This window comes from Natator depressus, chromosome 21 (genome assembly GCF_965152275.1).
Source record: "Natator depressus isolate rNatDep1 chromosome 21, rNatDep2.hap1, whole genome shotgun sequence".
Lineage (NCBI taxonomy): Eukaryota > Metazoa > Chordata > Testudines > Cheloniidae > Natator > Natator depressus.
The window spans coordinates 1224341-1239596 of record NC_134254.1 but is presented as its reverse complement, the minus strand read 5'-3'; the positions used below and the strand labels follow the sequence as shown (position 1 = coordinate 1239596).

At 43.9% G+C, this 15256-nt stretch overlaps 1 protein-coding gene across 2 annotated transcripts in view; it reads left to right on the top strand.

The window, feature by feature from the left end:
• Positions 1-15256, top strand: part of HIPK1 (homeodomain interacting protein kinase 1) — a 33191-nt gene that overhangs the window by 13855 nt on the left and 4080 nt on the right. The window contains exons 4-15 of one of the 2 annotated variants that reach the window (XM_074936387.1): positions 1104-1223; positions 2290-2376; positions 3235-3419; positions 3895-4057; positions 4790-5012; positions 7320-7441; positions 9286-9420; positions 12307-12449; positions 12801-12983; positions 13513-13725; positions 14060-14298; positions 14708-14844. In XM_074936387.1, coding sequence (XP_074792488.1) covers positions 1104-1223; positions 2290-2376; positions 3235-3419; positions 3895-4057; positions 4790-5012; positions 7320-7441; positions 9286-9420; positions 12307-12449; positions 12801-12983; positions 13513-13725; positions 14060-14298; positions 14708-14844 — 1950 coding nt within the window. The remainder of the gene's footprint in view (positions 1-1103; positions 1224-2289; positions 2377-3234; positions 3420-3894; positions 4058-4789; positions 5013-7319; positions 7442-9285; positions 9421-12306; positions 12450-12800; positions 12984-13512; positions 13726-14059; positions 14299-14707; positions 14845-15256) is intronic. The other variant, XM_074936388.1, reaches the window with a different exon arrangement.

Sequence of the window (15256 nt, the reverse complement as noted above, 5' to 3'; positions counted from 1 at the left end):
CTGGAATAGCCAGTGCGCTGGCAGAACTACATGCAGTAGTTTGGGCTCCAGACTATGGTATCAGGATCTACAGTGCCTAACTGCCTTCAGCCAGCGTTTCCAGCCCTGCACTTTCACAAGTGGGTTACGTGTTCACTGATTTCTTTTTTCTTTTTTTTTTTTAAAGATACTTTTAAGAAACTGATCTTTTTTCTTGTCCTAACAAATTGTATCGTTTCTCACACTGAAACTTGAGGAGCAGATAGTATTAGCAATTTAGACCACAAAACTTGGGGGAAGATTTGAGAAAATGTGTTGATATGTAAAATTATTCCTCTGCTTTATAACGGAGTGTCTTTTTTCTTTTAAGGACAGCTTTGTACTTTGTAGTGTAGCATATTGCTGAGTTACTGATACTGTAGTCAGTGTTTTTAAACATGTTCTATACACTTTTCTGGGGGGAGGGTTATTTATTTGATTTTTTTACTCCAAATATTGATGCCCTAAAGGATACAGGGGATCTACATGCTTTATGAATCTAAACTCGCATCTTTGAAGTCAGTGGTGCTTTGCCACTGGACATTTTGTGAGCAACACATTCAAGGGTGGATATGCCCACACCCAACTGCATCACTCAGCTACCTATATCTTTTCTGATAATTATATATTTAAATAATACATATTTGGTAACATTTTTAAAACCCTTCACTCCTCTTTAAAAATGTTTAGTGATTACATTGGGGAGTGCTGCATTTCCCCCATACTTTCCCTTTTTATAAATAGCTTATTCTCAGTCTGCTAAAACAGCTTTGGGCCAAGAAAATTTCAGTAAAAAGGCAGAGAGGCACATTAGCGTTTACCAATACCTAAAATCTCTGCAGAAAATTAGATAGAACCAGTTAAATGTGTTTGTAAATACTTGAGAATTGCATCTTTTGTTTTGTATTATGACATTTCAGTTATTCAGACAGCCTATATTTTAAAAAAATGGAACTTTTAGAATTGTATTTAGAGCCTATTTCCTATTCATTATTAACAACGTTGGTAGAACCTCAACATTTTGCTGTACTAGATTTAGTTATCAGTCCAGTTTGCTGGCGTCTTTAATTTTTTTTTCTTTACAGATTCGTTATATTTCACAAACCCAGGGCCTTCCAGCAGAGTATCTTCTGAGTGCAGGAACGAAAACAAGCAGGTTTTTTAACAGAGATCCAAACTTGGGATACCCACTATGGAGGCTAAAGGTTTGTCTCTCTCTTTAACTTCAAAATCTGTTTTGTCCGTCACGGACCTGATCCAAATCTCATTGTTACGTGATTTTAATATGCTGTGAAGTACCCTGGGTAAAGATTAGGTTGTAAATATCATTCAGATGTAGATGATTTGTACATTTCCTTTTAGAAACTGGACAAACCCCTAGCAGGTGTCTACCAATAGCAAGTGAGAGTGATATTGACTGCAAAACGTGTGTGATAATGGCCATTTATTATGACTGCTCAGTCTGCATATCAGAGATGACCTACTTCAGCTGGTGAGCAGTGTTAGGAGTGAACTGAAGTGTATTTCATGGTAGTTTGTTTTTGTTAAAAGCCTTCAACAGCCCAACTTAACAAACTCCTGGCGAGCTCTTGGGAGAAACAGGCTTTCTTTGTGAAAGATTCAGAACAGACACGCACCTGGTGAGAGTTTGGAAAATCTACTCTAGTTCTAGAGTCCTCCCCAGAGTTCCCCCAACAGAACTGAAGGAGAATACGTGATATTATTGATGTTTCTAAATAAACAAGCAAAACACAGAAGGGCAAAAACCCACACCCTGGTTCTGGGGAATAAATTCCCAGGCCTCCTTTAGATCATAGAAGCAAAGGAGGTGAGAGGGCCATCTCGTCCCCCTTAGAGTTCACTTTAAAATGTCTCAGTTTGGCTTTTGCCCATATCCTAAATACTCCTGCTTCCACTGCTCTCAAATACCATCTCAGAATCTGGCGTTCACTTTGGTAGAACTCTTCATGGTGCAACATGAGGCAGCGTTGGAGTCTGTCCTTGACCAATAGTCGGCTCAGGTTTGGCCCCATTCTCCTCCAAGCCAGTATTTCAGTTTTGCAGTGAGTTGCTCCCAAGGGGTCACAGAGCAGGGAACTGGTGATTGTTTACTCCTGCCCTACTTGCAAATGGTTTATTGTGTTTGCCCTCTAAAATAGGCAGAATGATTATACGGCCCGACGTTTTGGTCATTGGCTTTTCTTTGTTTTTATTTCAATCAAATATTAACACGAGGCTCCAGCTGATCTGAACAAATGTTTTATTTTATAGACCCCAGAAGAACATGAGTTGGAGACGGGAATAAAATCAAAAGAAGCTCGGAAATATATATTCAACTGTTTGGATGACATGGCGCAGGTGAGCAGAGGAGGCTGTTGGAAAATGAATGATGACTAGAGGCTGTGCTAGGCCATTGGGGGCACTAAGCAGGGATATTCTCTCTTCCCCCACCCCCCAACACATACTAAGAAAACTTCAGCTGCTTGGGGCGCTACACGATTGTTTACTCTGCTTACGCCCAGTGCCAGCTCTGATGATGATGCCATTTGAGAAACTCACATGTACAATATAAAGGGGATTTTGGGGAAGAAACTGCTGTGGCTCACAAGTCCTGACTCTGCTTGTTGTTCCCCACCCATTGTGAATGCTGGTCCCACTCTGCCAGTGGTAGCGATGGTGAGGGTACAGTGCAGGCAAAGCACCACTGGTGCTTTTACCTGCTCGAGAAGGCCTAGAAGGTTAAAATGCTGATGCCTTGTCTACACAAGTGGAACAGCGCCGTCAGCAATGGTAGCAAAGCCTTCAGGAGAAGGCTAGTGGAGACGCACAGAGGTGTAACAGATCAAAATTTTCTGCCAAAAAAGTCCCTGAGTGCACATTCAAAGCTGTCTGAATCTTAATTAGGGAAACTGTTAAAGGCTACCTTTTAGCATTCCCTTTGCATAGGATGACACATCTGCAAGGCAGTGGAGAATCAAGCCCAGTTGATTTCACCTCAGCACACCAACTAAATATTGACAAAAAATTCAGTGCATAAGTTAGATTCAGATTTCTCTGGATTAGTGAATGTAGACTGGGGAAGGAGAGACCCTAAAGTGAAGGCGTTTAAGGACTAGCATTGGTTATTGGCACTTCCGTAGGCTATGGAATTACTGATTTGTATAGCCGTGATTAATTTTACATTGGCACTAACTGTTCTCATTTCTTTTTTCTAAGGTGAATATGTCTACGGACTTGGAAGGGACAGACATGTTGGCAGAGAAGGCTGACCGAAGGGAGTACATTGATTTGTTAAAGAAAATGTTGACGATTGATGCAGATAAGAGAATTACTCCGCTGAAGACTTTAAACCATTCATTTGTTACAATGACCCATCTACTGGATTTCCCACATAGCAACCAGTGAGTTGGTGCCACTTTGGTTTTTGCATTGTTCTAGATTGATTTCTCAGCATGACATAGAACAGCATACCTCTCTTGTCCTGGCATGTCTGTCTAATCTGCTAATTAAAAAGGAATATTATCGGGGGCTTCTTTTGTGTTTCCAGTTTAGTTACTTAGACTGAATTTGTGTTCTCCCAATTCATGAAACACAGCAGGAAGCTTATCCAAGTGACTTTTTTTTTTTTTTTTGGGGGGGGGGGGGGGGCTCACATAAATATTTTTCTCTACTGGTTAGAGTCTGTATTATTTAGTTTTGCCAGATCTCTGACGTTTTGTTGCTGTAAAGTTAAAGGCATATACATGCACACGTAAAACAGTATTCTAAGAGCTATGTAAATCCCTTCCTTCTCTTGAATCCACTGCTTACAGTGGAGCATATACTGTATGTACTGGTATTGTATGTCTAATATTTCCCCCACTCGTTCTATTTCAGTGTGAAGTCCTGTTTTCAGAATATGGAGATCTGCAAGCGAAGAGTTAATATGTATGATACAATTAACCAAATAAAGAGCCCGTTCACAACACATGTAGCTCCTAACACAAGCACAAACCTAACAATGAGCTTCAACAACCAGCTCAATACAGTGCACAATCAGGTATGTGAGTCTTTAGGTTTGGAATATGTTTTTGATGCTGTGGGCCAAATCCTGCTCTGCAAAGTAACTCCACTGAAATCAGATATTTTTCATTTCCACGTAATGTAGCTGAGCAGAACTTGCCCCTAAATGAATAGAACTGTGTTGCTGTCATATGAGAACAAGTTCTGAGTTTTAGTGTTCAAGTGTTGTTGCTATGTATGAATTTAGACACGTTCTACACAAATGGTATTTTCAGTGATGTGTTAAAATTCCTTAGATAACATCTCAATTCAAAATTTTTTCCTCCGCTCATAAGGCTATAGAAATTAGAGATGGGGCAGACCTATTAAGACATACACCCGAGCTAGGGGGTAGTGCAGACTAGTTCAACAACAGCTGACTCATCGCCTCCCCACCTAGCAGAGTTACTTATTTTTGAAGATACTTTTCAGAATGTGTAGGCTGCCTTTGCAATTTCATTTTCCATATAGTTGGCATGGCCAAACTGACACAAAGTTTCTCTGCTCTGTTACTTTGATTTTATTGGCCTGTCAGTCCAGAGGCATGAAATGCAAAAAATAGAAATAGGTTCGAATACAACTTTTTTCAGGTCTATTTTCTCCGTTACCTTTATTTTAATTCTTTAGCTGATGTCACTTCATGCCAGGGTTCTGCTACCTGCAGTAGTTTGTTCCTGGGATATGGGGTACATAATACAAATATGCCCATTTGTAATGTTTTGTTTTCTAGGCCAGTGTCTTGGCTTCTAACTCTACTGCCGCTGCTACTCTTTCCCTGGCAAACTCGGATGTCTCGCTGCTAAACTATCAGTCTGCCCTGTACCCATCATCTGCCGCACCAGTTGCAGGCGTAGCACAACAGAGTGTTTCCTTACAGCCTGGAACCACCCAGATCTGCACGCAGACTGATCCATTCCAGCAAACATTCATTGTTTGTCCCCCTGCTTTTCAAAGTAAGTGGAAAAACCTGTTGCATTCTACTGGAGTTTCAGCCAAATGAAAATAAAACCTTGTGATTTGGGCCAAGTAGAGAAACTCCAGGAGATCACTCTGTGCTCTCACATGTGACTCTGAAACCATTGAAATCAGCCCAGGTGTGTATGTATGTCCGGTTCTCCTCTCCCAGGACACGCTTGGACAGGTGAGGAGAACATACCTGCCTACTAGGCAATCTTCACTCACTTTATTGCTCAGCCATTTTTTTTCCCCCGAATGTAACACCACAGCATTCCTCAGGACTATAGGAGGAGTTTGACCCATGTGAGACTTAAGAAAGCCTCTGAAATGTTTCTCATTCCCTGAACAGCATCTCAACGCTCATAATGTTCTGCTTGACCTTTGAGTGGTCAGGCTTGCACGTGTGCACAGTCTACTTCCCATTAAGAACCAGAATGAGAAAGTTTTGATGAAAAGGGGATTTTTCTAGCGGTTTAAGTGTCTGAAAGTCAGGCCTAGAATAGAAATCCCTCCTGAATCTTGTCCGTGAATCTGTTATTGCGGGGGCTATAACCAGGTTAATTTTCATAGTGGAGCAAAAATTTTATTTCTAGGCTTTGGTTTCTTGGCACCAAGAGCATTTGGAGACACACTCAAGGATTAGAAAAAGCTTGGAATATGCACAGGTGCTATTGCAACTAAAATTTTCATCCTGACCAGTGATTCCCTTAAATTTCTAGAATGATTATGCACTCTTGGAATCTCAGTTCACAAGTGTTAATGCAGTTGTGCAGCTTGGTGGCAAGAAGTAAAAGAATGCCAGCTGCAAATAGATAAAGCTACACAGAGTAAGAAATGTAGCTGCTGATTGTGAAAGCTTCTCCATTTGTATCTGGCTTGCGCTAATGTGGTAGGTTATGAATGAAGCAAAAAATCTTGATAGAACAAGTGCAGGGCGCAATGGCTGCAGTATGCGGGTTATACTTGTTTTTAGGTAGCATGGTAATGTTAGAAGTGTTTGACTATGTTCCCCTCCAGATGTGATTGAGGGGGGTGCATTTGGCTGGCTTGTATGCAGATGACAAGCTTGAATGGACCTAAGCTTTAGCGAATTCTCCAGTGCTATCTTGAGAATTTTAGGGGCTTGCAGAGACCGTAATTGTTCATTAGCCAGGGCTTTATTGGTGGGTTGTGTCTGATAACTCCAGCTACACACCTGCCATCTCTGAAAGGTCCATCTAGTGCCAAATGCTTCCGAAGGCTAGGAAGTCCACAGACAGTGAAGTCAAGCCAAGGTCTTTTGAGGGAGAATGTAGGTGCCAAACTGATCTGAAACATTCCATTTAAGTACTACTTGTAAAGTTAAGCTTTGTTTAGACTGTCGAAAATGAGAGTTGTAATGGTGGAGTACCACCAGTGGGGCTGAATTATAGGTCCCACTTTTGCGGGAGTAGATGAACCTTTCAAAGAGCCAACAGGGAACAAAACTCAGTGTGGACAAGGTATTTTCATGCACACGAGGATTTCAGTTACTGTAAAAAGGAAATAGAAGGGAAGGGCATCATGACCCAGTGGCACCGGATCATTTCCCCATGTGCCCCAGAAAAGAATTTCTCTTCTCCTGGAGGGGGCAGCACCTTGCAGACACTAGTAGATGTATGGTTTGGCTTAGTTGTGACTGTAATTGTTTAGAAAGTGGTTTCCGGTAGTGTTTCCTATACGTTGGGAGTGATTTATAATTTTTTAATGGGTGGCTGGAGGGGGTGTGTTCCCAAGTACAGTACATAAAGACTTCAGAACTCCAGAAACTATTCTTGTTTGTCTGTTTCCATTTAAGTATGGCCTTAAACTGGGTGGTGGTTGGATTCAAGTTCTGCCCTCGCCAGCAGAGTCTGAAAGTGTTCCTATCTCATGGCTGTTCAGTGACCTAAATTAAATAGGTAGCAATAGTCTCAGACCAGTTCTCACTGAACAGGTGTCCGTGTTGCAAAAATCAAGACAGAAAGTACAACACTGTTACCAGCACTAATTCCCAGCAAAGCCTTACAGAAGGCGCAAGTGGCCATGTGTGGGTACGAATACCCTGATCTTGTCATTCGCAGTGGGGAGCAGGTTGCTGCTGGACAAAGGGAGCCCCACTCTCTAGCGTAAGGTGCACCATTTCTGTGCCCCTGTGGGAAGGGCTCCCCTTTCCCTGATGGCTGAGGCTGTAACCGTGACGGTGTCTTCTGTTCATCTTGATTTGGTTGGCAGGAATTAGTCTGAAAAAACATTTGAATAATAAAGAAATCGGCTTAATGATGGCTTCTTCCTTTTCCGAACAGCCGGACTTCAGGCTACTGCAAAGCACTCTGGGTTCCCAGTACGGATGGAGAATGCCGTTCCGATTGTACCACAAGCACCAACAGCACAGCCGCTGCAGATCCAGTCGGGAGTTCTCACACAGGTAAGAACAGGGGTAACTGGAATTCCACCTAGTGCAAAGGACAGTCCAGCTTTGTTCTCGCGTTGCAATGGCAGCTATGTCTTGTTGAGGGAGGGGGGGATCATCTTTGTTGTTACCAGAAATCTCAGAATGAAACAGGAGTTGGGGACCTGGATCCCAGTGATATATAGGTTCATATCAAGCTCAAGTCTACTTGGTTCTACTGGGATATTGTAAGTCTGAAGCTTATTTTTTACTTTGACACTTCACAATTCTCCTGTGGCAAGTGCCAGCCAGGAGGGACTGTTAGGGACTCCACTAAGTCCCTTTAGAATCTGATATTTGCATAAAAATTTGACGTGCCCTACGAATCTGCAGGCAGAGGACAATTACAAAACCAGGAGAGTAGTTTTGTATTTCTTTATGATCACTGACTGTGGGGTTTGGCCTTCCATAATGGGGTAAATATTTAGTGTCCTGAGACTTCCGTCTTCCTCTGGATGGGACTGCTGTTCAAAACATTCAGTTCTTGTCTGGACAGAGGTACCTTCCTACATAAGGCAGGCTATCTGCTTAAAAGCCAGACAGGAAATTCCATAGGAAATTAATTGGTTTCTATGCATTATTTACCATGTGAAAAATGAGATCCCAGAAAACAAAAGTAAAGATTTGAATTATTGATGTTGTAGATTCCCATCTTTAATTCAATGAAATTACTTTTTTTTTTTTTAATAATTGCATCCTTGACATGCGTGGATGTGTTTCACTGATTGTATTTATTTCCAAATGTGTTATCAGAATTTGATTAACTTTGAAATGTATAGTCTGTCATTTTACAAAAACTTTAAACTCTTATTTGTCTTCTGCCATAAAAATAAAACTATTTGTTTCCAACAAAGCAGTGTTTTATTTAAATAGACAATGGATACACAGTAATAAGCACCTTTATTGTACAACATTTTTGAACACTGAAGAATCCATCATCTTTATGGATAATACTATAATTTTAGTTTGCATAGTTTCACAGTTTCTGCTGACAGTTACATAGGGAAATAATGTGCATACTCTTAATTGTAACCCCCCAAGAAATCTGGGGGAAGTATATCACAGTGACTGGTCTAGTCTTACAGAAGCAGTTTTAGGAGATAAGTTGCAATTTATTTGTTCAATTCAAACAATTGAGTTAGCATTTGATGATGCATGCATTTGGCTTAGTATAATTGCACAGGTCACAGTATTCAATGAACAGAATAATCTTAAAGGAAGTCATCATGAAGCAGACCATTCCTGCTTCTCTTCATGATAAAGTACCAAACTCCAGTTAAAAAAACACTTCAGATAAAACGATTTTATGGATTAGGTTTGTTTCTTGGCAATCTCGCCATGATTTATGTTAATTTTTAGTAATCTAAAGACCCTGGTGACTTTAAGATTATTAAAGTTCCTTAGTTCATCCTTTCCCAAGAATACTGAACATGAAATAGCCTGTGTATGATTATACGTGATGTATTACGTCAGTGGTGCAGCATATATCATTATGGCCCAATACAGTATATACAAGAGATGGCTTGGAATACACACATCTAGGATCCACCCAGAATAAGGTAGTATAAAGTTTGAACCAGTTTTGTAAAGCTGGTTCCTGTGTCCCTCGCGTTCCCCTCAGGAACGTTTGCCAGTTGGTCACATTAGCCCACCTGGAGGATCAGAGGGAGTAGTGGTTTGAATACATACATTTGATTGCTGTGAGACATTGAAGAGCATTGTTAGTACCAATAGGTTGAGAGCCTTTCTGGCCCTATTGCTGAACCCAGTTAACCTGTCTCAGGACGTGTGTTTCACTCACTGCCTAATCTACGTTTCAGGGAAGCTGTACACCACTAATGGTAGCAACTCTTCATCCTCAAGTAGCCACCATCACGCCGCAGTATGCGGTGCCCTTTACTCTGAACTGCGCAGCCGGCCGGCCAGCGCTGGTAGAACAGACGGCTGCAGTACTGGTAATTGCCTCCCTTGATTGTGTTCACTAACGGAGTTTTTGTTTTAACTTCGACTTGCAGAGGGCATGGAAGCATGTGCCATCTTGTGGCTGTGTTCTTGCTACATCTTAATGTCTTGTTGTTTTCCTCCCCAACATTGCTGACGCACTGTCTGACTCTGATGTTTAGTGTGGCTCTAAAGAATCCAGATCCATTGACTGTTGCTCTTTACTAGTCTAGTATAATAAAGCTCTTCTCCTAAGCTCAGAAGAGCTGTAATCCTATTTGTCTTTTGCTTACTGTCCTATCTTTACCTTTTAATTGTTGAAAACAAAGAAAAAGGCCTTTAGGCTGACTCTGCTACAGGTACCTGGATGGCCAGAGTTTGAACCAGTTGGCAAGTTAGCTGCATTTTTTTGTTTTAAAGCTTCTTTGCATGTAGAACTGTTTCAGGTACTTAAGCTCAGGTTAAAACTTCTAATAATAGCAAGTGCATTTTAATTTATTGCTTTAGCAATCAAGAAACCTTAACCTTCGTTGAATATTGACAATAATTCTCTGACCTTGCATTATCTATAACCAATCACTGGCAGCTTGCATCATCCAAAGAAAGATGTTGCTCCCCACAGATGCTTTTTGTTCTTACTACATTTTGTGGTTGAAATTAAAGGTGAGCTCTATATTTTTAGATGGCAGCAATTTCTCAGGCTAGTTCTGATTAAGCTAAATGTCCAACTGACAGGGGCTGTGAGAGGGGGTGCACCTGGTTTTAAAATCTGTGCTTTCAAAATTGTTGCCCTCTGAATTTGTCTGGTATCTGCATCAGAATTGACCCTGCAGATGTCACAAGCCAGTCATTTTAAAACCCCAGAATCAGATCAGTGAAGCATATGGAAACATTACAATGCACTTTAAGTCCTTCTGTCTTCACATGTCTTTCAAAGCGCACTCCATTTCTTACATAAACCATTTTGTCTTTTTGTGGCAATAACTTATTAGCATTTTTTCACCCAAGCTGGAGACTCGTTTTGGGGTGGTATTTGCTCAAGCCGGAGCTCTGGCCTTACTGTGACTAGTGACTTAAGCTTGGCCATTCGAGTGTCTGCTACTAGCCACAACATTAAATGCTCCCCTTTTTTGAGGATGAAAAGGCAGGCAATGGGTTCTGGTGGATCTCAGTGGTTTGTTCAGAAAGGACCCAAAGGATCTTGTCTCTTCCGCCTCTTCTCCAGTTCTGCTTGCTGAAGGGTTGCCATTGAAAATGGCCGGGGTGGATGTAGCAGAGCATGGGCACCATTAAGTGACTGGTGACACTTTCAAAGTGCATTTGGGTTCCTGAGCTAACAGGCCAATTAGATCTGCTCTTCTATGTGTGTGCAGTGGACTTGGGCACTTCACTCCCCTGACCTCAGGAGGAGACCAGAGCCATCTGTCTTCAAACTAATAGCCTGGATTCTAAATTTTCTCCAGAGAATTTGATATTTCCATTTGGTTTCCTGGAGCCTTTAGCCCAAATTGCTCACCTTTAGTGCTTCCGACACTTTTCTCTCTTTGCTTCTTAACTTACGTTTGCAATAGCCATTTGCTAAGCTTTGCCTATTTTTGTCCTTCCTCTGTCAAAACAGTTCGTCGCTTGGAAGGCCTGATTTCTGCCTCCCTTTGGGAAGTTAGATTTCGCTCTATATTAAACTCTCTGCTTTGTCTTGTGCAGGTGTTGGCTTTTGGAAAGACGCATGGCGTGACTTTTAACATATTTCTCTTTTTTTTTTATTATTATTATTCTGCTTATGTTGGCAGAGGTGTTGGCAGTTATCTGCTTGAAGGCTTCTTGTTGGAACCAGTATTTGTAATAAGTGGATCTGTTACTTGCAGAAATATTTTGTTTAAAACAGCATGTGTTTGTGGTTTTGCAGTTTAAACTGCAAGAAATAGAACCATGAGTGTTCTACATCATAGAGCTACTGTACTGCAGAAGCATGTTACCAATCTAGCCAGTATCCCCATGAGCTGAAAGTGGGTGGAGTTTGAGCATCTCACCTGTGACAAACACAGCAAGAGATGCTTTTTTTTCCCTTTTTTAATATCTTGACTGTTTTATTTCCTTCAGCAACTCAATCCAAGTGGTAGAAAGTCCATATTTGTAACTAGATTTTTATTTCTGGGTCATGTGAGCAAGATGAACTCATTTGCAAAAAGCCAATGTTGGACTCCACTTATCTAGACTACTGAAACCTGCATTTTGCTTCATTTCCTCAATCAGTTTGGATCTTTTTGTAAACTATGAAAACATATTGAAAATGCAGCCCAGACACTTCAGTAACAGTGTTTGAATCAGGGATTTGGCATTTCTGCCATTACCCCACTTCCTCTCTCCACTGCTGGAGAAGAGATTGGGGAGGAGCAGAGAGGTTTCTGCTGCCTTTGCTTCTCCTCAGTTTGAGCACTATAAACAAGGTGTTCTGTGAAACAGCTGCTGAATGGGCTAAATGGCTCCCAAATTGAACTACTTCATTGAAGTCTTTCATTTTATTGTCCTCAGAACCATCCCAGATGCACTTGTTCTCTAGTAATGGTCTCTTAAGTGCTCAGCAGAAATGGCCCCTAGTATCCCGGTGGATGTAGTCTACCCGCTTTCTGGCATTCTTTCTGCAGTACAGTCTAAACACCATCCTCTTCCCCAGGTGACGGTTTGTGATAGAAAAGGTGGACAAACTGGCTGAGGAAGTTTTTCTCTGGTTTTCTTGTTCTCTTCCTGTAGTGAGGCCATGGGAGGAAGTGCAACTGTATACCTTTATCTCTGCAAGTTAACAATCTGCACAGCTGATTCTGTTGTTTGGAAGAGTCTTTGTCCCTATTCTTGGAAGCTGAAGCTTAGCCGAGTCCCTCTTTCTGTTTGTTGTTTTGCAGCAGGCCTGGCCTGGAGGGACCCAACAGATCCTGCTACCTTCCACCTGGCAGCAACTTCCAGGGGTTGCACTGCACAATTCTGTTCAGCCCACAGCTGTGATTCCAGAGACAATTGGAAGCAACCAGCAGTTAGCTGACTGGAGGTAAGGGTCTGTGTTAACGCAGAGGTGCTTCTGAGCCCAGTGACATGATGGCATAATTTGTAGCAGGTAAGTGTTTCCAGCATTAACAGCTTCCATGTCACCTACGCCAGTACCACCATTGTCAGGACTAGTACTAGTACCATTGAAATGTGCAGCCTACATCTGAAACGTCACAGTGCTTGAACCAGTGTGTTAGAGAGCCGCTTCCGGCCTTGATGATCCAGTGGGAATGTGAGCCAGTGCAAACCCACAGACTTGCGTGAGGGCGCCGCTCCCCACATTCCTGCCCTGCACTATGCACTCCCGTGGTGCCTGCAGCCCAGTCAGCATTTGGGTCTCTCTCTCCCTTAGGAACGCACATTCCCATGGAAACCAGTACAGCACCATCATGCAGCAGCCCTCCTTACTGACCAACCACGTGGCTCTAGCTACTGCGCAGCCTCTGAACGTTGGAGTTGCTCACGTTGTCAGGCAGCAGCAGAGCAGCGGCCTCGCAGCAAAGAAGAACAAACAGCCAGCACAGAGCACAGCGAAGTAAGGAGTCCTCCTGCTGACCCTTCGACACACTGGGGGGAGATGCACAGATCCCGGGGTGCTAGCATCTTGCTCACATAGGGGCCCTGTCTGTAACTGTTTTTAGTGAGCTGCCAGCGAAGGGCTGAATGCTGAACTCCTTCCTCAGGCAATCTTCACTGCAATGGGAGAGCAGGGACTGTCCCCGGGTGTGTGCATTGCCAGCAGAATGGGGCCCTGCCCTTGTCAGGGCCTCGAGGTATTACGTAGTACGCAGTCTGGGCTCTGAACAATGGAGGACCAGAGGAGATCCTCCTGCACTGAGGGGAATTCCACCCATTTAACCCTGCGTCACTGTGTGCTGGGACTTTTCCTGGCTCTCTCCTGACCTGATGGGTGTTGAGTTCTATCAGGATGTCCACTCTGGGGCTTTTCTTTTCCTGCTGGCCCCAAGCCATGATGAGCTCTGGCACAGTCTGTCTGTCTCTAGGTGGGCAGCGTGGTTTGGCCACTGAACAATCTCCTTGTCTTGCCCTGTTGCTTCCTGCAGGCCCACCGCTGCACTGGAGGCCATGCCTTCCCAAGTCTACTCGTTGATCGGGAGCAGCCCCCTTCGTGCGGCCTCCTCCTCCAACGCTCTCATTCCAGTGCAGGAGCAGCACCAGCCCATCGTAATCCCAGACACGCCTAGCCCACCCGTCAGCGTCATCACCATCCGCAGCGATACTGACGAAGAGGAGGACAGCAAATACAAGCCTGCAAGGTAGAGAGTCTGGCTTTAGAGCTAATAGCATTTCGCCCTGCGCACTCCCACGTCCAGCCTTGCCCCCAAGAGGATGCTGATGGGAGGAGAAGAGTGCCAGGCTAGAAAAGAAAAACTCATGCAGAGAGGTTTGTCAGGCTGGGCTAAGAAATCTGTGCGGAGAAATCTCTGATGTGAGGCACAGAACATCGCATCAAGCTGCTGTGCAATTTGGCTTTTCCACTAACTTGAATTACTATAAAGCTCTGGATAAGGGGAGAGTGCCATGGTAGGGCCGAGGGTGCTTCCTGTGGGCACTCCAGGGTAAATGAGTACGGTGTGTTTTCTCCCCTAGCTTGGGCATGAAGCAGAGATCCAATGTCATCAGCTATGTTACTGTGAATGACTCCCCAGACTCGGACTCCTCCCTCAATAGCCCCTACACCAGCGATCCGCTCTCTGCTGTCCGGAGTGCTGGAGGAGCGCTGGAGCTGCCTGCCAGGGGAGCGGCCGACAGCTCCAGCTCCCGCACCATCATCGTCCCACCTCTGAAGACACAACTGGCCGACTGCATTGTCGCCACGCAAGCCTCAGGTAGGTGCCCACTCTGACAAAGACAGGACCTTCCAGCCCACTCCTTGTATCTATCCTTGGTTCTGACAGCACCATCTTTTTTGTCAGAATAGCCAGGACTAGGTGTGGGCAGCTAGTGTTCTGTGCTGTCTTGTAGCTGCTGCCCTCAGATTCTAGAAATCTGGGTCTGTATTAAGTTTCACTGAATATAAAAGGATTTCCATTGGGTTATTGGTGGCAGCAGCCGATTGCAGCATGTTACTCAGATCTCTGGGAAATGCTGGCATGTTATTGATTCATCCAAGTGTGACACTGTAACTAGAGAAATGACCCTGCGAGGGAAGGGCCCCTTCATTGCTGATGGTACACAAGCTGGTGAGGTCCTGGAATGAGCTGGAGAAGAATGGACTAACCTGCTCATATTTTTCAGGCATTCTGAGTAGCGTCAGCAAGACCAAACCAGTGGCATCGGTGAGTGGGCAGTCATCGGGATGCTGTATAACACCAACCGGCTACCGGCCACCTCGCATGGTGACTGGTGGTGTGCAGCCACTCAACCTTAGCCAGGTAAGCAAGGACGTGTCTCTTGCTTTGTCTTCTGCTGGCTTCGGAATGTCCCTGAGGCTTGTTAATACCAAACAGGACGTTGTCATACTGGACCCTGTGTTATGGGGAGGGGAAGAGGGCTGGTTACCAGTGTCAGAAGGGCCATAGCTGCTTCCTCATTGTTGGCATTAAGTAGCTGGTTCTGGTTCAGTCCTTGACGGTTGAATATGGCATAAAACCTGTGCTCTCTCCTGTGTCAGGGAAGGGGGCCAAGCAGTGCACAGATCCTACCCTTGCCATGCTGGGGGTACTAGGGCCACAGGTGGACTGGCTTAGCCTCTGGAGGGAGGACTCCTCTTTGCCTCCCACCCCACCCCCCGCAGATCTCACCAGGTGCCAGCCCAGAGATGGCCCTGATGAGCTACATGCACAT